The 23,871-nt window shown below is 35.0% G+C and overlaps 1 protein-coding gene across 1 annotated transcript in view; it reads left to right on the forward strand.

The window, feature by feature from the left end:
* The window catches only part of CPS1 (carbamoyl-phosphate synthase 1), a 116,902-nt gene that overhangs the window by 53,396 nt on the left and 39,635 nt on the right, over positions 1–23,871 (forward strand). The window contains exons 21-22 of the mRNA XM_079135546.1: positions 3,364–3,482; positions 23,081–23,222. Of these exons, the coding sequence (XP_078991672.1) occupies positions 3,364–3,482; positions 23,081–23,222 (261 nt within the window). The remainder of the gene's footprint in view (positions 1–3,363; positions 3,483–23,080; positions 23,223–23,871) is intronic.

Here is a 23,871-nt window from a genome sequence, read left to right on the forward strand (position 1 = left end):
TTGTTTTGTTTTTATTTGAATATAGTCAGGAATTCAGGGATTTGGGGAAAAATTTTACTTCTCTTCAGTAGAGACTTCTATGGAAGACTATAGTCCTCCAAGGATTTTATCAACTATTCTGTAAGTAATGAAAAATCATGCCTTTTTAAAATTTGACTTTAAGCTTGAACTTAAAGGCACATTGCAATTTTAAAGGATTATCGCAGAGATACAATGTCCCTTCCTTTTAGGATATATAGTAGCAATGCTCTTAAGTACATTTGACAATATTGACTTGTCCTTTTCTATCACCTTCATTACTTGTTCCTTAAAAATGTGTAAAACCCTGTTTTAGAAAGGAAGATGTATACAAGGGTATCATTTAGTATTTGCTACCTAAGACCGTAAATAATCTTAATTATTTGCTTTTTTCTGTATTTAAACAACAATTACAACAATTAACTATAAAAAATCTCCATGATTATAGGCTTTTCCATGTAATTATTTTATTGGTGTTAGTTTTAGAACAAAAAAGCCCCACATTTCTCACTTCCTCCCACTAGTTTCTTTTTATGCAAATTAAATGCCTTATTAATCTCCTTTCGTATTTACTGTGCTTAGAGTTTTGAAGTTTCAACTCATCTGATTTTATAAAAGGTGACTTGGGCAGCTGGAATCTGTCTGGTCAGAAATCCCTGAATGGCTTTTTGACATTTAAAGAAGCTCAGGCATTAATCCTTCAACAGTATCAAACCACAATGTGTCTCCAAAGCTCCGCTGACCATTTTATGTGTGTGTGTGCGCATGTGGGATGAGCTGATGAAAATATGAATTTTACCTTTAAAGAAGAAATCTGACTTTATAATAATTTGCCTTTATAGCAACAGCAAAGTGCTGTTTATGATTTTGAACTCTCTTCAACTTTTATGTCCATATGTTGAGGGCCCTGGGGGAGAGGGGAAGAAGAGGAAGGGATGCTTCCTTCATTGCATTTAATATGTGTTCTCCTCACTCTTATGGTTTCTACATGCAGAATATTTAAGTACCATTGAAATTCTGAGAGATACTATTATCTTTTGATGAGTACTTTTCAATGTTAAGTTTCAAAATTAATATTTTTTGGGGGTGCTACACTTAGCAATGACAAGAGGTTATTCCAAAAGGCCATTTCACCTTTATTTATTGTTCCTATTTTAGTCTTTTATTTAAAAAGAAATCCATGACATTCTTGTGGGCGAGGGTGTGTGTGTGTGTGTGTGTGTGTGTGTGTGTATGTGTGTGTGAGTATAATTTTTTGTTTCCTCAGGCAAAGGACAGTAAATGGATTTTTCCCTTAAGTCTAGTAATCATGTTTCTGCCACTTTGAGGCAGATGAAAAAGGGAAGCATTTCCAAGTTCCCAACCAGGCTGTAAAACTCAAGCAAATCTCTCATTCTTTTCTAACAGACTTATAAAGGATGAGAATTCAGGGCAAATGTGTGGTGTTACGTTCCTATACAGAGTACCCCACGTACAAGCAAGAAGTGCAGTGTCTGAGATATAAATTATTGTCTGTCAGAGTGCCAGGAGAATGAACTGGTTTCTGTTTGTTAGAGGTCATCATTACTGTTCATTTCCACAGCAACCAGGAACTTGGTGATTTTGACAAAGAGCGCAAGGACTGTGGAGAGCTGAAGGGGGAAAAGGAATGAAGGGAGTGTGTAAATCTTCACTTGCTTTCATGATTCTTAGAAAAGGGCAACTTGCTCTGAGGTCTGATTTTTGTAGCAGTCTTATTTCAGAGTGACTGGATCATCACCTCTTTTGATTTGGGGAGAATACAGGGAGATATATATATATATATATATGTATAAATATATATATATTTACTTGTAGAACAGTAAAGCAACCTCGAACGTGTTTGGGGTCAATATGGACTTCATTACAGTGGCAGAATGTGGCAAAACTGCAGTGTGTGAAGTCCCAAGATTGACAGGATCTTACTTGCTATAGAAAACTGTGGATGTGACTGGAAGGTGTCCTTCCATACAGTGAAATGACCACCGGATTTCAGGACCTCCTGCAGTGTGCAGGATTGGGTAACAGTCGCATGATGTTAAAAATATGAGTATCTTAAGGTGCTACCTACCTGATAGTGTTGATCATACATTCATTCACTTGGAAAAAAGACAGATTGTAGCCCTGGGAAATCTGACTATAGTTTCAGGAAGAGTTAAGCAAAAGAGATGTAAATGAACTTAGGAAATGAACATGACTTTGAGTGTTTCCCTTAGATGTCATCTTACTCTGGTCAATAGTCATGCTACATCTCACCACTTGTAATCACGGTTTCTGATGCTAGAAATAAGTAAAGCTTTAAGGAAACTAAACTTTGTTGGTTGAAATATAATGGGAACATTACTAGTTACATATATTTACTAGCGAGGTTTAAAAATATAGGGTATCATTCTAAAATAAGTTGTTTTGAAATATTATAAGATTATTATTTTTCATTGGGTTTATTTATGTGTGTTTACATATGCATTTATATATATTTACATACACAAAAAAAGAATAGACAGCTTTTGAATATGAAGTTTTGGTTTTGAGAGTTTATGTCTTCTTTCAGGTGCATTTTCTACTCTGCTTAATTACTCAGTTGTAATTTTACTTATGAGAAATTGCTAAAGAGGACTTGAGGAGAACGTTGAGCTGCCAGTCGAACCTAAGTTATTACTACATTGTTCTGAAGAAAAAAATTAGGATTTTGTAAAATGCTTGTCTTAGCACAAAAGTCATAGTAACTGATTCAGAATAATTTTCTGTTAGAAGTCCTCTGCAAGAAAATGTTCTAGACAAATAATGCCAAGTCAGATCTAGTGTTAGATCATGGTTTCTCACTAACTCTTGTATATTTATGTGAATCTAGAATGAGGGCATAAAAAATATTCTATTTGCCTAAGTGTAACTATCATAAACACAAGCTAAATGATCATTATGTTGATTCCAAATTTTCTTACCAATTTGACTTACCTGTAGTTAAGGTAAGCTCAAGAGATGCTATTAATTCCAAAGAGTTGTTCCAAACTTGGAACATACATAATCCACAACCCATTCGAATTAAGAGGATCAGGAGCAAACACCTGTTGGGGGGATTGCCCTAAGCACATACCACTCTGACAGCTCAAGGCAGGCATCTTCTCTGTTTGCTCTTCGTAGATGTAGTTGGTGGCATTTTAGGTTTATTGGAAGGAACGTCAATGATGTCAGTTTCATGTTTCATATCTAGGTGAATAGCCTCAGGCTCTTTAAACAACATGGAGAGAAATGGCTGCTCTCTGTTTCCAACCAAATAAGACGTTTATAAATGTTTGCCAAAAAAAGTGTCTCTTTTCCTTTTGGCAGGCCTTGGAAGACAACGTGTCCCTTGACGAGATTGTGAAGCTCACATCCATTGATAAGTGGTTTTTGTACAAGATGCGTGACATTTTAAACATGCAAAAGACACTGAAAGGGCTCAATAGGTAAGCCAGTCTTGCTCTGATTCCCTGCACAGAGGTTCTGTGCAGTTTCTGAATAGTCTCCTTATTCTTAAGCATTTGGCCAAAATCCTGCTTCAGTGGGGTAAGTAGTACCAACATTGGAAAACAGTAGCCATAGCCAGAAGATAAGTGGCAAATTTTTGGATATTATTTTTTGAAAGATTCCCATTAATATTTTTAGTCATTTTCCACCTCCACTCTTGCCAGCAACAATAGTGATGATTTTATTAGGTCTTTTAAGTTTATAAAAATTGGTATACATGTATGAATGTGTTTTATTTATTTATTAACACTGAATGCTTCATGAATTTGCATGTCATCCTTGTGCGGGGGGCCATGCTGATCTTCTCTGTATTGTTGCAATTTTAGTATATGTGCTGCCAAAGTGAGTGCTTAATGTGTTATTTAATTACCAAACATTATGCAGATTTAAATTTTATTAATCAGCAATTAAATGAATAATATCCCTGCTTTCTATAAATTTTCTTTCAAGATATGAAGCCTACTTTTACTTTTTGATATCAGCTTATATATACAGTGCTATATATTGATGAGAAAATGTCTTCCTCTGGTATCCTACTGATGTTTTTAACTATGGAACTTCTAGTCCAGCATACAAATAAGCCACATGCAAGTTTCTGTTAATAGACTTCTTACCTCTCCCTCATTTACATTTTTATCTCCTTCATGACCAATTATTTAAAAATTTCGTTTCATGCTGAGAATATTCTGATAATGTTAGTACTTTAAAATCTACTTTTTAATTTTTTTGTGGGAAGACTGCTTGCTAAGGCATTTCAGGCTTATGACATGACATCTTGGAAATATTTTAAACACATATCTTTGATAAGAGGACCATTCACTTCCAAATTAAGAACATACAGTATAGTCATCTTTAGCTTCTCCCCTCTAACAGGGCTCTGAAATAATCTCTTATTGAAAGAACATGCCTAGGGATCCGTTTAGAGAAGGAAAAAAAAAATTGCATTTGAATTGTTCTCAAATTTTGTGAAAATGTAGGAAGTTTAATTAGTTAAAATGTTGTTGAAGACAGTGAAGTTCTGATAGCCTGGGTGGCTCATCTATTTAGCAACTACAACAACAGTTGGGTTGCTGTATTGGCTTTCCTGAGTTGTACACAAACTGGGAAATAAAAGCACCGGCTTTTATTTTTAAGTCAAATTAGGTATTTCTTTATTCAATGATTTTCCATGTCATATGCTTGATTTTGAACACTGGGGATTCCTATCTGACAAAGATGAAACTAGCTATCGTTGCCTGTAAATCATCCTTTCTAGAGATCACATAAAATGAGCAGTAGATAGCAAATAAGTTAGGAATTGAGCCTGTACATTCGTCTTAGGATTTTGCTGACTTAAGATTTCCTTTTCTGGTTTATGCTGCCAGCAGAACTTCCATGTTGAATTATAGCCTGTTCTACTGTTCAATTTAAGGCACCTGATTTCGAATGCCTATGAAACCACTCCAATTAAACCACATGAGGGTGCTAGAAACTTACAGTGTGCCAGATGTAACAGTGCAAGAGGCTTGGGGTGGAAAAGAGCAGATGTTATTGTGATTTAATTTCCACTTGATGTATATTCTGATTTTTGGACAAATTTAATGTTTTAATTGAATAGTTTTTGTTACAGCCAGAAGGCAGGTTGAGATTCTAACTAAGCAGAAATAAGCATATATTGATAGTAAAAATGGTCCTTGGAGGATTAGAACAGTTCACACCATAGATCACTTATAATATCTTTCTAACTTCAATGTTCTGTTGCATTTATTAACTGCTAATTTGACATTTTCAGTCTCCATTTTCTGACATACATGTATTTGTAAATAAAGGCACTTTCTCTTGTATCTTCAAAATGATCTACATTGAAAGCACTTTATATGTGGAGCTTTTAATAATGTAAAAGATTCTAAAAATTATTTATATTCTGTGTAAGTTTGTTTTGATCCAGGGAGGCTAAAATGCCTAGTCGGTAACAAAAGCTAAAGAAAACTTGGAGTGAAAGTCAACAGATGATCCATGGCATTAGTAAATCTAATATCTGAACTCATTATTTGACAGATAATTTACTGTTTACTTCTTTTTTTTTTTTTTTTTTTGAGAGTCACTGGTGCATATATAGTGCTATCTCTGGTTATCAGTGACGAGTTCTGCTTCCTCAAATGTTGAAGTTTGAACATTAGAGAAACATGCCGAGGCAAGCATATAAAGCAGGTTTTATTTAAAGGTAGTAACACAGACTTATCCTGGGAGGTAAAACGGAGCCAAGGATGGTATTCTGCTATCCCAAGAAGTGAGAGCACCCTGCATCTTTTATAGACTAAAGTTTCCTTTGTTCTCCTGCCCTCTCCCCACTTATCTATCTCCTTCCTGCCTATGTGAGTAGGCCCAGGAGATGCTGGTGGGATGGCCAAAAGGTGAGAAGCAGATGAACAGGAGGAAGGGCCAAATGGAGTGATCCAGGCAGGTAGCAAGGGGCATTAGTTAGCAATTTCCTATCTGAATCCTTTTGGGAGGGGTAGTAAAGGCAGGTAATCTTGGTGATCAAAGGGCTCTGGCGACACTGACATTCCAATCTCCCAGGGGCAGTATCCAACTTCCGGATCCAACTGGTCTCCAATTCCTCAATTTGACTCCATCACCCATCTATCCTAACTTCTTGTCTTTAATTATGGCTTCAATAGCAATATGATCATAACTGCTATTTAGAAGTGTTAGGTAAATGAAAAGAATGGATGTCCACTGAGACTAGCTGTCTCAGTCCTACCTTGGCACACAGTGGTCTGAAACTGAAAGGAAAACAAAGCTGAATTTTAAGTGTGCAGAACTGAGTTTCCTTGCTGTACTTTGATTATCCTCAACCATGAGCTTGGACCATGAAGTCTTCTGCTTTTTTTTCTAAGTATTTCTCAAAATATCCAGAGAAGTTTCTTCTCAGGGTCTCTACTACTCTCAAAGTAATTGTAGCTCCTTTATTCATGGCTAGCATTATAATGCTGACTTGTGTATTTCTAGGTTGGAGAGCATTGAGGAAACCAGCTATTATTTTTACATCTGCTTTTTCTTTGTGGTTTACTGAATTTCAAGATCTCAACTTCTCCAGTGTTAGCAACTCTGGCTTTGGATGTGAGCCAAGGAATTAGCTATTTATTTGATGTATTTTGAGAGGACCCTAAAATTCTCCAACCCCAACCTCTCTTGTGTCAATGTGCCCATGTCCCTTTGAACTTTTCACATGGGTCCTTGGGGAAATAGGCAACAGGGATCTCACTGAGAGAAGAGGAGGAAGTTAGAGGACGGCCGCAGAATGCTAGATGTGGACTAAGTTCCTTCCCTGTACCCACAAGGGGCAGGGGCTGTGGAACCAGATAGATCATTGTGCGGGCTGTGAAGTCACGGACACATTATCTCCCTCCTCCAGCCTCACATCCTTCTGCTAATATCTACTTCATAGTTTTGTTGTGAAGTTTAAATGGTATAATTATAAAGCAGTCCTGCCACATGATGAGTGCCTAAGATTTTTCCTTTCTTCTGAAAATCAAAATACCACTTGTTATTTTAAAAGTTATTTTATGACTTCAAATGTATGCATTAGGGGGCTGGGGCTGTAGCTCAGGGGTACAGCACTTGCCTTGCATGTGTGAAGCACTGAGTTCGATCCTCAGTACCATAAAAATAAATAAATAAAGATATTGTGTCCATCTACAACTAAAAAATATTTTTAAAAAATTTATGCATTTGAAGACTCATTTTACCAGTCACAATTTACATTTACTTGTTTATTTTGCAGTGTATCATTTCTTAACTTTATTTATTAAGTATTGCCACTAATTTTAATGCCAGACTTATTTTTATAAGGAAACGATGATAGCTAGTGATACAAAGACTATTATCATACAAAGAGCTGTATGATACCAAGATCAATAGCACTCTCTTATGGTAATGAACCAAAATTCTCACTCTACAATTGTTAGTTATGTTCAAGTTCTTCTAAAATCCGATAAACATTCTCCAGGAGAGAATGAGAATATCACTCACATTGATGGTCAATCTGTGACTTGTATTTACATATAATTATCTGAAACGAAGTCTAGAATTTGACTGCCAAATGAATATATTCTCATATTTAGAATATATGTGAATGTCCATAGATAGATATGGGGACATTAAACAATGATTATTAAAGCTAGGCATTATGGAAATGATTGATTTCTATGCTTGTGAAAAAGTGGGAATTATAGTAAAAATTCCCTTCCTGGAAGGATGGAAATAAATATATCATGAAATCCCAAACTTTTCTGGGGTAGATAGGTTTTAGAATAATCAACTCAGTATCCTGCCTCTGAACCCAGATCAGAACCCAGTTCATAGTCACCAGTTCATGAGCTTAGCAATGGCAGCCCTCACACGACCTTCAGAGCAATATCCATTTTTAAGATTTAGGTGATAACCATTACTCAGACAGCATCAGGAAAAAATATTTTCTTTCCCACTTGAGTTCACTTTTTCCTTTTTCTCTTAAATTGTTTATTGCTGCCCCAAGGGAATGCTAGGGAAGTTGACCATTCGAGGCAGTTCCCCAAATTTATAAGCTAGCATAGTGGCATTAGTCAACCCAGGATGATAACATTTATAGTCAACTTATTTAGTGTTTGGAAGTTTCTCTTTACTCAACTTGGTGTGAATTGCATCATGCAAGATTACAGTTTTTCATGCATATACATTGGAATTTAGATGATCAATATTTACCAAAGATGTATTAACTTCACATTAACAGATCATTCTGCAAGGAGTTTGAGGAGGGTTAAGTCTATCAGAATTTTTAGTGAAACTGCAACATGTGCATGAGCTCTGTCCATTGATTTTCACTGCTTTACTGTCCAAACTTTAGTCTGTGTGTCTTTCCTATACTCGCTCATCCTTCCGACCCTGACTTCCATACTTTATGCTCCTCCTGTATAACATTTCCATAAATACTCACTTAAAGGAAACTATGCTAATTTTGAGCTGTTAAAAATTATAAAAACCTTTCCTGTAGTGCTTTTCTTCACTACCACATAGATTTAACTTTAGTCTTGCGAAAAAAAACCCAGCTTGGAGAAAAGAAGTGTAGGTACCACTAATCAAAGAAATGTTCCAAATGTCTTCATTAACTGGGTTCTCCTGATATAACTTATTCTTTATAGTAACAAAAGGATGGATTTAGAACTCTATTAATACAGAAACTTGAGTTTTGATTCAACTCAGTAATTCTGAATGTCTTCCCAATGTAAGATAATAATCACTGAATTTTTGGACTACATATCAGGTACTGTGCTAAGTCCATTGTTTTGTTTAATATTTCTACAGCATTAAGTTTGCAGTTTCCATAATGTGATAGATAGTAAGCCGAGGCACTGAAAAATTCAGCATCTCCCTCTGTATCACATACTAATAAATGATATAATTGAGATCAAACCCAAGTAGGACTCCAAAACCTAGAACATTTGATACTTTAACTCTAATATTTGATATGTTAAGTATATAACTGTGCCCGCATATATATGTACAGATATAAAATATATGTTCAGTGGTAAGGAAAGGCAAATTACATAACATCTGGAGGAAACAAGATGACACATAACAGGCACTTTCAGTACAGTAACAGCAGTCAATAAAAGGGTGATATTCCTGTCACTGTAAACCCAACATGCAGAATAAATATTTCAACTATATTTGGTATTGATAGTCAAGCACAGGTGCAAGGATCCTCAGTTTGATTTCTAGTGCTATAAGCAAGGAAGGAAGTGGTCTATAATAGGGCTTTGGAACTTTACACCCCAAACATTTTTATTTATAGTATCAATTTGGAATAGAAACTTTAGATTGAAAGATAATCATTATACTAAACACACACACATATGCAAGAAAAAAAATTGTGAGTACTAATTACTAGCTTTGAGCATCTGCTAAATCCTTTGCCTGTTCTTCTAAAATTAATTATTTTATTTTGGTTTTTGGGTTGTTTAGCTATTTCTGACTGATACATTCAGCTCAAGGATGTTATTATACCTGCCTAGCTTGTAGAATTTTTCTCTTTTACTGGCTAAAACTAAGCTGCATTAAGTTTTGGATCCTTCCAGAGATTAGCTTAAAGACAGCCAGCCTCTGCATGTTAAATTACCAAATGGAAGATTTTTTGCCATTTGTGATGATTGTTCTTTTGCATTCCATTCAATTTGGGCAATTTTCCTGGAACGGTCCATTTTGCTTTCTGGTTTTTACGCACAATGCTGCTATTTATGTTGGTATTTTTGTAGATGACTGTTTAAAAAGAATCTGTTTTCACCCATTTTAGATGCTCAAAACTAGGGCACAGAACCAATGAAATGCAGTTTATAGCACCTAAGTTTGGAAGCTAAGTTTGGGCTTTCTCTATTAATTGTTGACATAATTAATGGGTTTATGTATGGATTATGCAGAAATTTCTTTTATCCAATATTCTATAGACTTCATGGGTTTTATTTTTGTTAAACTAATTCTGAAAGTATTAAGATTCTCTTCCCCCTTCACTGCCAGTTACTGCCATAGTTAATGTAGTAAAGAAGAGTAAAATGTGGTTTTGAAGAGTGTGATTTCCATCTGAACATCACTATGTTCAGTGTGATAAACTATGCCCATTGGTGAGTGCTGAAAATCATAGGCATGCCTATTGCTTAGGAAAACAATCTAGGGCAAGCCTGGCGAGTTCCACTTGGGCATTCAAGTGCTAAATTGAGCTCAGTAAAGTTGGCCATTTCCCTGCAGCCACAAACTTCTAGCAGATGTAATAATGCAGGTGTCACCTTAGCTGGAACACTCCCTTTGAATGTCCTCTCCTACACATGGTAGTTTCTATTGACTTTTTATTTAACTTGCTCACGAAGCATGGCAAAATCAGACAAGAATGTTTTGTGCTTATATTTGATTGAAGTTTCCAGGGGAAAATTGTCACCTAAGAGTTGTTAGAACGTAGATATAAGAAAGAGAGTAGGCAGCCCTTTACTTTCTGGTGGTTATTTGTAATTTCTGGTAGAAAAATTAGCAACTTCAGCTTTAAACTATTAAATATGAAAGTAATTTAGGAAAACGTGTGTATATATACACATAATTATAGCAATCACATATGGTAACTTTTATGACTGTTTAGTATGTCATGCTTATGATACCATTTATCTTTTTGAATATAGAAATGGAAATAGAGATGCTGTGACCCTTTAGTGGAGTCCTCTGGTTTGATTTGCAGAAAATGGTCTTATGTTGGTTTGTTTCACTACCAACTCACACTATGTTTTTAAGTCTCAGTTTCACTTTAGTAAAAAGCTAAAACAAAACAAGACAAAACAACCCCAAACAACTCCCTTCTTATTTTGCTGGGCAGACAAACAAATAACTGAATATATTATGGACTGCATGTAAAGTGCTTAACATTAGAGGAAAACAGTTCTACCAGTTACTATATATTACCACCCTCTGTTTGTGTTTGTACTACAATCCATTTATATAATAAAGCTCTTGAAGAATACTAAAAATTTGGTTTTGCATAAACATGTTTATTTTTTCCTCTGTTAAAGAAGATTCTTACTATGGGAAATTCTATGCCTCTGAAAATTAATGTCAAAACACACTTTATTTTTAATTTGTTTTTATGTTCTATGTGATAGAATATTTGGGTGATATAATAGATTTGATAAGATCTCATCAATTTTTTCAACTAATAATTTATTAAATTAGATACATTGTAAAATTTTACATCAAATATTTAATATTCTGAGATACTCCATTCATTTTTTAAGATAATTTTTTAATAGTTTTGACAAGTAATTGTGAATTGTTGAAAGTATGAAAGGGTATGATTCTGGTACAAACTAGATTAATATTTTACTTGAGAGATTTTCAAAGTGATATTTAGATTATTCACAAAACGTATATTTTAATTTTCTATATATTCTTATGTTTGACAGTTACAAAAATCTTAAGTTGATTTAAAATAATGTATGCTCAGAATGTGTATGTATGTATCTACTAATAGACAGTAATTATCAGATTATCTCCATGTCTCTATTTCTAATCTCAGCATTATGAGTTATGCATTTACTTCATGGCATTTCTTTGTATTAGGAGCTACAAGACCAAATGGTATTTATCTAATCAACCATTAATATTTATTGGGTACTTATTATGTGCAAAGCATTGTATTGGGTACATAACCTTTCTTCACAAATAATTGTTGGTCATTAATGTGCCTTTGATGGGTTTAAACTATTATACTAATACCTACATATAGACAAGATGCATTAATGGACATTTGAGAAACAGAGACCCAAAGAAATGAAAGTTGAACAGAGGTTAAAAAGAAAAGCTCTGACTTTGGCATATGTATCAAATATTATTCTCAACATAAAAGTTTCTACGAGGTTATATGTCCCTATCCCATGTTTCATGGCAGAAATGATGGCTTACGATGGTTAAGTAAACTCTCCAGTGTTTCACAGGTAGTACATGTTGTAGCCAGGATTTGATTTTAGGACTTTCTGAGTCCAAGAGAAGCATTCTTTCCTTCAATAGATTATCTTGTCATGAGAGCAAAGCAAACAGAGAATTTCCTATGAAATAAATAAAATAGGAAGACACTTTGAATAGTAATGCATGGCTTAGAGAAGAGAGGAAGAGAATTGAATAAGTCTTATCAAATTCAAATTTGACTATAAGGAGGTATGAGTGGATAGGAGATTCGAAAGACCAAATAATATAGAGAAAGAGGAAGCAGGTAACTGTATGAATTCTACTTAAAAAGTGATAAATTATGTTTGTTCTTATTTTTTTCTTTGTGCTATGTGTCATAAAATAAGACTAACTATAAAACAGTTAAGACACTCAAGAATAGGTATGAAACTGCATACTATCTCCCTATTTGCCACTGTTTCTAATAGTCAAAGCCACAAAATTTTTTTTCATTGTTCTATAATTATTACATATTTGCTACTATCATCTCTTAATTAGGTTGTAAATTCCATTAAGGAAAATTCCAAATGGCATAATGTCTTACTATACTTTTACTTAGGTCTAGTTTTTACGTCTTTCTTCATCAGAACTTTTGTTGATTTTTATGAGTCCAGAATGGAGTTCATGATTCTAAGGTACAGTCTTAATTTTGAAACAGATATAAATGTTATCCATTCCTTTACTTACCATATATTTTCTTGGCAATTATCAGAAAGTAAGTGCTCAACAATATTTGTATGACAGTGTATCAATTAAAGAAAGAAAGAAAGATTACAGAGAGTAAAAATCACAGTTCCCCAGTCATAGCAAAGAAGGAGAAATTGCAATGAAAGAAAACACATTATGATTCCTAGTTTCTCAAAGGGACAAACAGAATGGTTGATTGGAAAATATATAGTCCAAGGTATAAATTAACTCTGTATTGGAAGATATAGTAAATTACCATCTCTAAGTTTTAATTCTTTAAGTGGTTAAACATCTATTAATTAGCTAGTAATATTCTGAATAAACTTTTTTTTTGTAATAAAAGGGGATCCAGCTAATTGTATTGTCAAATAGAGATTATATAAACATAAGCATTATAGTACTCAAAGGTGCATTATAATATCTCCATTACCTATTGAGAACAAGCCAGCATATCATATGCTTTTTCTGAAAAAATTATCCACGTTTTCAAGTTTATGCATTTTCTGAAAAGTTTTTGTGAGAGATGTTCATAAATATTTTTAATATGAATATGAATATGAATTGATGAACCAAAAAAAGCTTAAGGGGAAAACCAAAGTATTTATAGTAAAAATGTCTGTGTTTTTCTGATGACCTTAAAGAGCATTTCTATTATAATTCAGGTTAAAAATGCCACTCTGTCTTTATGGATGGTGAAACTGAGTCACAGTGAGGCATGTGTCATACTTATGTCACACCAGGCAGAGGAAGGCAGGGAATCTTACTCAGGGCTTCTGCCTTTCCCTTCTAGTCACTAACCCTTTTCAAAAGCTTCTTTGTAGAGATATGACTTTTAAATCAGACAGCTGGAGATCAGTTGCTCCTTAGCTGTCAAGTTGTGAGCTGCATGTTTTCCTGCCTGAATTGCTGACCCCACTTAGAGAAGCAGCATTGTGAGGAATGTGCCCTTTCCAGAACTCTTGTGGGGAAACACAGGAGGCCTGGCAGGGAGGAAGCCCCCGCAGGTCACCTTTAGAAGATGTAAACAGAATTTTCAAGGGTATGGAGACCTCAGATAGAATATCCTCCTAAATTTTTGCTTGACTTATAATAAATCCTCTCTATACATTCATGTATATGGCTACATATTTTTCTTTTAAATAAAGTACATCTGCCCTGCCCTCATGTTCATGCTGCTGCGAGTAAAACAACTGAGCATAGAATGGAAATTAAATTTAGGCAAAATAGGCTGCAGAGCTATCACTCAGAAGCTAGATAAGCAGCACTGTTTCCCAGGGTTTTTTCACCTGTTAATTAATACCTGAGATGCCTACAGGACAGCATCGAGTCCCCATGTGTGACCTTGGAGGTGGAGTGTGGGATTCCATCCCCAGGAGCAGAGAAGGCAGCATGCCTCCTGATGGTGGAGAAAATGCTTGAGAGCATAGCCTCTCCAAAAGAGCCAGTTCTGATCTGCAAGGAATGACAAGTATGGGGCCCTTACTGCCCTGAGGTGTGGGTAGAGGAGTGCTACTTAGGAGAGGGAGGAGATAGAGCAGAGGTGCTGGGCTGAACTTACATGCCTTGCCAGTTTTGTTCTGCTGAGCTCTTGCTCTTTTCCTCCTCTGCCTCTCTTCCTCCCTCTAGGTCCTTTTTTCCTCTGGCATTTGCAGTCCTGAGCTCATATTACCTGCTTGGCTTTTGTGCTAAGCACTTTATGAGTTTATCCTTTCACCTGATTCACAAGTTCTTGTCTCAGTTGAATTGGAGCTTGGGGTTTGTCCAGTTTCTAGAAGTCAAAGAAAGTTACATATCAGAAGTTGTACATCCATGGCTTGGAACAACTGATGTGATGTTTGAAAAAGTACTCTGTGGAGCCATGACTTGATTTAAACAAAGATGATAGAGAAGCTTTAAAATATAGGACTTTCAAATGAATTTATGTAACACATAAAAATGCTCAGTCTCAGTTTTTTGCTGAGGCTTTATAAAGTGTGCCTTTTTATTGTGAGATTTAAATTCTGGATCTATATTCATGGAAATCCCAGGGTTTTATTTACTGAATACATTCTTTTTATTTTGGGGAAAGTGTGCATTGGATGGATTTAGAATTGTGAATAAACATGTTAATCAAGAGTAACAAACAACATTTCATATCTAGACTTTGCCTTTTAGTTTAGTCTAATCAGGTGAAACCCATTTGGTTAGAAGAATACTTTTTTTTTTCCCCTTTGGAATGCAACAGAACACTATTATACACTAATAGACTGAACTTTTGGTCAGGCGGTTTCCATCTTTATTAAATCATGGACAGAGAAAAGATAGAGTCCTTGTATTTTTCAATTAAGAGTCATGGATAAATAAAATGTGATTTATTAAGGCTCCAAAATTGCAATCTCCTTGCACTAGGTTAGTCACCTCATTATTAGTATTTTGTGTTCATAGAACATAATTATAATATTATATTTAATAGCATATTAATGGCCTTGGCAGATTAAAAATAATATCACAATATTTTTGGACTACTAGGGTTATTTAAGATTTATAAACAATGAATATGGAATTGGGGATGTAGCTCAATGTTAGAGCAATTGCCTAGCATGTGCAAGGCCCTGGGTTCAATCCCTAGCACCACAGGAAAAATAAATATGAATATAGAATTCAGGAAAATGAAAATTGATTATTTAAAAATATCTACAGTATTAATTTTTCACAAGTTTTGTTTTTCATTTTGGTCTTGTTACTGTCATTAATACCTTTTAAGATTAAATACAGTTTTAGGCATGCCATTTCTTGAAAACTGATTCTTATACTACTATAGAATTGTTTGATGATGCTAAATGAACTCAGATCCTCGTACATAATTTTCATGTTACCATGCTTTCACCTGGACATTGGTGTAGGTATTATTTATCCTGTATATGAGATTAAAAGATAAGACCTTTCCAGTGCAGCAGAGGAAATGAACCAGGGGAGGAAGGAAGGGAGGAAAAGGGGAAATACTGGATAACAGTATTTTCATTTTTAAAAATATTTTTAGTTCTAGATGGATGCAAGGCCTTTATTTATTTTTATGTGATGCTGAGGATCGGACCCAGTCCCTCACAAGTGCTAGGCAAGTGCTCTACCACTGAGTTACAGCCCCAGCTCTGGGGAACAGTTTTGAACCAAATTACATTGTTACATCATGCACATGTACAAGTACATAACAAGGAATCTCACTATTATGGATAATTATAATGCACCAATAAAAATGTGGAATAAAAAAATCAAGGTATTTAATTTCTTCAAAGACCTCATTGCTACCCAGAACCAAGCCACGATGCTCTCGAAAATTAAGAGAAATAAGTAGTATTTACCCAGTTGTGCAGGTTTTTATCATTTGCTTTTCTAACATGACTCATTTTTTTGACAAATGTCTTTTGCATTTCTATTAGGAAGTGGGTTATACTTTATCTCCTTGCAAGAAAGGATGAGAAGACAAATAACTGCTCAACTGATGGCATTACTGTGATTGTGGCATGGTCTTAAACCTGTGAAATGACACAGATAATCAGTGAAGCCACGCAATATTTAAGGGAGAGGTAGTTGAGGGTCGTGTGAGGCAGAGAACATACATCTCACTCAGGTCTCTCTCTCTCTTTTTTTTTTTTTTTATTAAAGCAGGTGTCATGACTGAGCATCAGACCGAGTGAATTTTCAGGTTCTGCATTTTGGGAGATTTTTTGAAAAAGAGGATAATAATCAAATTGCAAGCCCACCCCATAATTGTAGGCCAAGTGGAGTGCTCATTTTCACATTAGAGCTTGTGCAATCTGGAGGGAAATTTGTTTAGTATTGCTTGTGAGTTGGTGGATCAGATAAAAGCCAGTCAAGTGGAAGAGAGGACTGTGTGAAGTGCACTGGCTCCCCTGGTAATTGCAATGCTGCGGGCGTTCCTCAGTTGGCTAATAGATTTCCCCAGCTCCTCTGTGCCAGGTGAAAATTTCCTCATTAAGAGGAATTTATTCCATTTCCTTTTATCATTTATTATTGAAGACTAAGTGTGAGTGGAGGAAGTTTCAGAGATGACAGGGTAGAATTTTAAACAACAACAACAAAATTTACATTGGAAGTCAGGGAAAGACAGAGGAGAAAGGCTTGTATTGTTTATAAACCAGAGAACACACCAGAGACTTCCTGCCCTAGTAGCTGAGCCATGCTGTCTAAAGTTAAAAGATTACGGGCAGAGTGTGTAAAAGTCTGATTGCCTGATTTTAAAACATATTTTTCCCCCTCTAAAAATTTCACACTGTCATTTTGTGCTGCTAACTAGAGAAGAAATAAAGATTGTGAAAAGGTGAACATTATAACCATTTAGTGTATCTCTGTTTCATTGTTTAGGTTTTATTATACAGTGATGAAAGTCTAACCTTTGAAGAATTTGCCCTTGAACTCTGAAAGCAAGGAAGGCTGGTAGGGAAAGAAAAGTATATACAGCATATTTTAGAGGCTACTGTTCTTAAGTATGGATTTAATGTGCATATGTTTAAAAGTAAAAGTAAATTTAATAGTAATACACACAAATACTTATCACATAACAGAAGTATAATTTACTATACATATTTAAAAACTGTGTGCTTTAGTGCAATATGTTCCATTTATCTGATCACTAGTTTGGTATAATGCTCCCTTGATTTTACAATATAATATAAATGGTACATTCCCTATTGAGGCTTCAAAAAGCAGTTTTGAATTACAAATCTGGCATTTATATTTCTTTTAGTAATTATTCTGTTTTGTTCCAAATTGAGGCTTTCACTTTCCTTTGGAAAAATAAAAGTGTTATAGCCTTGTTCCCTAAAATAAGGTTCTACCTAGCTTGATTGGAAAAAAACAAAAACCAAAACTTACTATAATGGAAGTTCTTTTTAGCAGACAAAATGGTGAGCAGATATGGAGGAAGAGCATGTATTGAATCTCCACATTGCTAAGTGAGCTTTATGTTCACCTAACATCATTCATCTTGAATTTGACTCTAAGGAGGTTTAACCTTATCTAAATCACTGGCCCAAAGCTAATGAATCGTGTCTTCAAACTGTCTCTTCTTTTATTTTATTATAATGGGACACAAAATAAAATTGTGTATCAGAATAAGTTGGGAATAAAGTCAATTTTCTTCTGTGCATAATGACATGCCAGCCAGCCTGTGTTACACAGAGGAGAAAACAAGTGAGGGAAATACAGAGAGAGTCTATCTGCTCCTGTCTTAGAGTTAGGAGTACCTTGCAGAATTACATAGCACTCAATTTGGGAAAGTCTTTGCAATTGCTAGATCAGGATTGCTATGTCAATTTCCGAGTAAGGAAGGTTCCAGAGTGCTTTATGCTATCTCATGAATACATCTAAAGAGTAGAAATTAATAATCAGAGAGACCATGAATGGAATACTAAAAAAAAAAAAACAAAAAACACCACTTTGAACTCTGTAAGAACACTTCTCTCTAATGTGTGTGTCCAAGTTAAGGTAGATGAACGTGAATGTGCTAATATATCATTCTGATTTTCAAGACCCTGAAAAATATTATATCATGTTATTCATATAGCTATTTGAAAATTGGGCAAAGTTAAAGCAGTTTTTGGTTCATCAGGAAAATGTTCTAACAGTTAGTGAGCTTAAAATATGCACTGTGCAGGTCTAATAGACGTACCTGTTTCAGGTTCTTACTTGTTGTTCTTGAGAGGGCCAGGCAGAAATAGTTTCACCCTTGTTCTAAAGTATCATGATCATTATTTTGTGTTGCTATTGCTTTTCTCAGACAACCTCTTTAAATAATGAACACTCTCTGGGGTGGGGGATTCTTGTGGGAGTAATAACAACTGAGTTAGTCTTAGAAAAAATTAATTCACTTTTTTTATGCAGAAGGTCAATACAATCCATAGACTGATCCTTCCCTCCTTCCCTCCTTCCTTTCCTTTCCTTTTCTTTTCTCTTCTTTCTTTCTTTCTTTCTTTCTTTCTTTCTTTCTTTCTTTCTTTCTTTCTTTCTTTCTTTCTTTCTTTCTTTCTTTCTCCTTTTCTTTCATTTATTTGCTTGTAGGAGTCAAATTTTATTTTGTGTAGAGGAATAAGACTGTTTGCTAGAGTTTCTACATATATAGTCTATTGACCTCGTGGTTAAAATGAATGAGGAATTATGTAAGCTTCAGTAATTGAATCAAGGCATTCCTGAATATAGACAAAATAGATGCAAATGTATTGCATCCTTATTATAAATATGAAGGATCTAAATTGCTTTCCCTTTATGTTTATATAATATCATTATAATGTCCATTTAAAGCCATATAACAACCTTTAAAGAACTGATTGATAGTTCATGTAAGAAGGAATTAAAATAAATCATTAAAGACCAAAACAAAACAAAACAAAACCAAAAAATAAAAGTAAATTCTCAAAATAACAAACAAATAGAAAAACATGAGCCTCCCAAAGCTAAAGAAAAATACACAACTTCTGCTTGTTCTTGGATTAGAACTTGTATTTGTGGCACTACTGGTCCACAGTTACATCAGAGGTGTGATGGGTCTTCCAAAGTCAGGTATCTTTAGTGTTTGGACCACTGTTTTTATTTATTTATTTATTTTTAAAATTTTTTTAGTTTAACAGACTACATTTTGATTCATTATACACAAATGGGGTACATCTTTTCATTTCTATGGTTGTGCATGATGTAGATTCATGCCATTCGTGTAATCATACATGTACATAGGGTAATGATATCTGTCTCATTCCACCATTTTTCATAGCTCCCCACTCTGGATCACTGTTTTCGAGGGTTAAGACTTTAGTCATTTAAGTTAAATGGTTGTCTCTTCAGTCATATGATACAGGTTTTGCCACAGATTGATTTTGCAATGTCATATTAAAGATCAACTGTTTCTTCACTCTTCTTTGTTGCTATCCAACAACAATGGGAACATTTTTTAGCAAGCAGTAGAAAAAAAAATCTGTGGGTAATAATTTTCTATTATATGTGAACTATTTTTCCATCTCAACCAAAGTTCATTCCTTTTGTTTTTAAAATTATAGAACACAGAGAAAATAAGTAGCCTTTTCCAGTGCTTGTAAACATTAATATGATTTGAGATTTGGAAAACTCAAAATTAGAGATTTTTTTCAAAAGAAACTTATGCAAAATTCTAATCTAGAGAAAAAGCCTGTTTGTCATGTACTTCCAGTTTGGGGCTAAATGCATGCTTGCATAAACAAATAAACAAATATGTTTATGCATGCTTGCATAAACAAATGAGTGGTGGGTTTAGGAGCATCTTCTTGCAAGGAAATCAGACACATACATTTCTAAAACAAATAGCAACAGCAAGAAGTAAGTCTTTCCTACACTTTATTTTCTCTTTCTTTCTTTCTTTCTTTCTTTTTTTTTTTTTTTTTTTTTTTTTTTGGTAAAACTAAAGGTAACCATAAACTTGGGTGTTTCAGAGTCCCTTGGGAACTCAGAAGTCACCTCTTGGATAAAGCATTTCTAAACTTACCTACTGGAAGTTCAGCCAGAGCCTCGTCTTATCTACATTTCTCTCACAGCTCCTCTCACAGTTTGGACACATCAATAGCTATTTGTCTGTCTCCTAATATACTCTGACCTCCTTGTATGTAAGAAGTCAATATTTTATCTTCCCATCATTCACATAGGTAGCACAGGCGGGATGGTCCCTAAACATTAAAGCACTAATGAAAGAGTGACAAAGGATGAGATTCTACTCTCACCATCCTGTCCCTACTCACTTTTTTCAACTATAGTCCTCAGGGTATTTCTTATACCTGCCATGTCCATTGTGCCCAGAAATTCTTGTGAATACAGTTGCCCTTGCCTAGAGTGCATCCGTCAACCCTGTCATCTATACAAAGCTGAACTTTATGGTTCTGTTCATGTCCCTCTACTACAACAGTATTTCTCAAGTACAACCACTCACACCGTTATCTCTTTTCTTTGACTTCACATTACACCACATAGCTTATTCCTCCATAAATTGCTTTCACTCACTGTCTGTCTTTCCATTGTTTCAAATATTGTTGTGTATCTTCTCGTACAGCATTGTCCAGCAGAAATTTCTGTGATAAAATCTTCTGTAAGCTCTGCTAATACACCAGCCATTGGCTAAGTGTGAATGTAAACCTAAAGTTTTAGTTTTTACAAGATTTATCTGATTAACCTTTAATTTTAAATAACCATGAGGCTGGTGGCTACCTTATTGGACAGCATAGTTTTAGAGCTTATAACCCAGGGGTTGGCACATTGTTGTAAGCAACTAATAATACTTAATATCAGGTTGTATTCAAGAATTTGACAGAAAAAATGTGTTTCTCTCAGGAAATGCTTATCAAAAACTTGAGAAGATGAAAACTCAAAATGGAAATTAAAAAAAAATTAAATGCATTTGGAGAAATAATGCTTTTATTTGAGACAGAAGGGAATTATGTGCAATAGAACCAGCAAATTGACTAGGAAGAGCTGGAGCTGTAAAAATTCAAACTAACACAGACTCAAGAAAGGCAGGAAATAGCCATTACATACAGCAGCTTGATTCTCCTCCAAACTCAGAATATGAATTAATTAAATAAAAAGATGAAAGATTGGAATGAGAAATATGCAAGAGATTTAATTCAGTTACATTCTGTTAACAGGGTTCCAGAAGAACGTTTTGATTAGAACAAGTTAGATCTTCTGATAACAAACTGTTATATCTTAGTTTCATTGTATCAACTATTGAACTATTATAATTACATTTTATTGTCTTGACTATGGCTTGAAATTGGTGACCCACAGGTATTTGACTGTAGGCGTTTTATAGCAGTATTTTATTCTTCAATAGCTTGGCTCCTTACAAATTATTTTTTTGCATATTTTGAAATTTATTCACAAGCTGATTTCAATCACTTCTATGTCTTTTCTGCAAAATGAAAAAAATTAGTTTAAATTTCTTTCGTTCACTTATTAAATCTTTATTGATTGCTGTCTGTGGGTTGGTAATGTGCCAGACTTTGGGAATAATCTGGTAAATAAGTCAAATATATTCTTTGCCCTCTTGGAAATTAAATCTACCAGGAAATATTTGATTGAGCAATAAATGTTAAGATGTTTTTATATACCAGGTAATGATGACATGCCAAACCATATAGTTCTTACTATGTTCATGGCTCCAAGTAAAAGAGCAGGAAAAGCTCAGGAAGCTAAGAGGGTTTGTGGATGAGACTTGGTTTTAGTTGACCTTTGCAGAGTAGCTGAGGACTGGGAAGAAGTTGGATGGATAAAAGGTATGTCCAAGGCTTTGCAGCCAAGAGAAGCAACACAAACCCTGCACAGCATAAATGAACATGAGGAAAATGAGAAGACCATCTAGCTTGAAAGGAAAAGAATGATAAAACCATAAACCTACTTTCTCAAATAGAAAGATGTGTGATATTTAGTAGATAGAGGCAGTTTTTGGGGAGGAGGTCCAGTCTGAAGCAATACTGGGACACCCAGGTAAAGATGATTCCTGAAGTTCACATCCATGAAGACGTACAGCACAGGTCAGACACTGGCGAAGAGGCCACAGATTTCAGAGTCATCACCCAGCTCTGTACTCAAGCCCATGACAGTGGCTGACTGTATAGAGGGAGAGAAGTAGGTAACATGGAGAAAAGGCCTAGGGAAAACCAGAAAATCAAGAAACAAAAAATGAAAAAACAAAAAACCTAAAACAGCAAATAGCTGTTAGTAATAAATAGGCTAGAAGCAACTTGACAGAGGCCAGAGGAGGCATCTCTTTCAAGAATGAAGTATCAAGAGGGTCTTATGATGACAGTTTGAGGAAGATAAAAATTGAGAAAGGGTTCTGGATTTAGAGAAGGAGGTCTAAAAGAGGAGCAAAAAACTGAAATAAATGCATTTGGGGAAATAATGCATTGATTTGAGACAGAAGGGAATTATGTGCAGTAGAACCAGCAAATTGACTAGGAAGAGCTGGAACGGTACAAGTCCAAACTAACACTGATACAAGAGAGGCAGGAAATAGCTATTATATATGGCAAGAAAACTGAACAAGAAAATTCATATGAAAAGTAAATGCAGAAGCTATTTTCAAGGAACTAAGCAGGGAAGAGGGCACACAGGGTATAAAAGTGGGAGACCCCAGAGAGGTCAGCATTGCTAATGCTGAAGACTCCACAGAAACTGGAAGACTTATTAGGTAGTTTGTATATTTTTTTCAAGATAAGGTGAGCTAACTATGTTTGAAGGTAGGAAATAAGGAGTCTTTGCTGCTTTTGAAATTGAACAGCTTACTGTGTTTTGTGTGTTTCGTCTAAATTTGAATTGCTTTCACATTCAACCCCAGTGAATCCATTACAGAAGAAACTCTGAGGAAGGCGAAGGAGATTGGGTTCTCGGACAAGCAAATTTCAAAATGCCTGGGACTGACTGAGACTCAGACAAGGGAGCTGAGATTAAAGAAGAACATCCACCCTTGGGTTAAACAGGTAAGGGAGTTTCCTTTTTCCCGCCCCCAGGATCTGTGGTGAAATGTAGACACCAACTCAAAGAGTCATTGTCAATAAAAAAGCAGGGTTTGAAAAATGACCCTTCTTGTCCAACCGATGTCCATGATGCCACCAATTTTATTCTACTTATTTTATGCTTTAAAGGGAAAAGATCAGTAAACACTGAGATGTAAAGAGAAGAATGAACACCTGATTTTCATGACCTAAATAAATTTTAAAACATAGAAATGACATCTCCTTTGCTTTTTGATCCATGTTCAAATATATATGTCATAAGAGAAAATTTTAGGGTAACAGTAGAATTTAAAATAGGATGGTGGCTGACCCTTTTGAAAAGATAATTATTTCCTTTGGCACTTTTAAAATTTTTAATTAATTAATTAATTAATTTTTTGTGGTACTGGGGTTTGAACCCAGGGGCCCGCATATACTAGGCAAATCCTCTACCATCAATCTACACCCGTAGCCCTTTTAAAATTTTATTTTGATGCAAGGTCTTGCTAAGTTGCCCAGGCTGAACTTGAAATTTTTGTATAGTGTGATATTTTAGGTGCTCCATCATTCTGCTTCATTCAGTATACATGGAGATAGGGCTGGGTGCAGTGTTCATTTAGTATTCATGACATGT

This window comes from Sciurus vulgaris (assembly GCF_902686455.1).
Source record: "Sciurus vulgaris genome assembly, chromosome: 3".
Classification (NCBI taxonomy): Eukaryota; Metazoa; Chordata; class Mammalia; order Rodentia; family Sciuridae; genus Sciurus; species Sciurus vulgaris.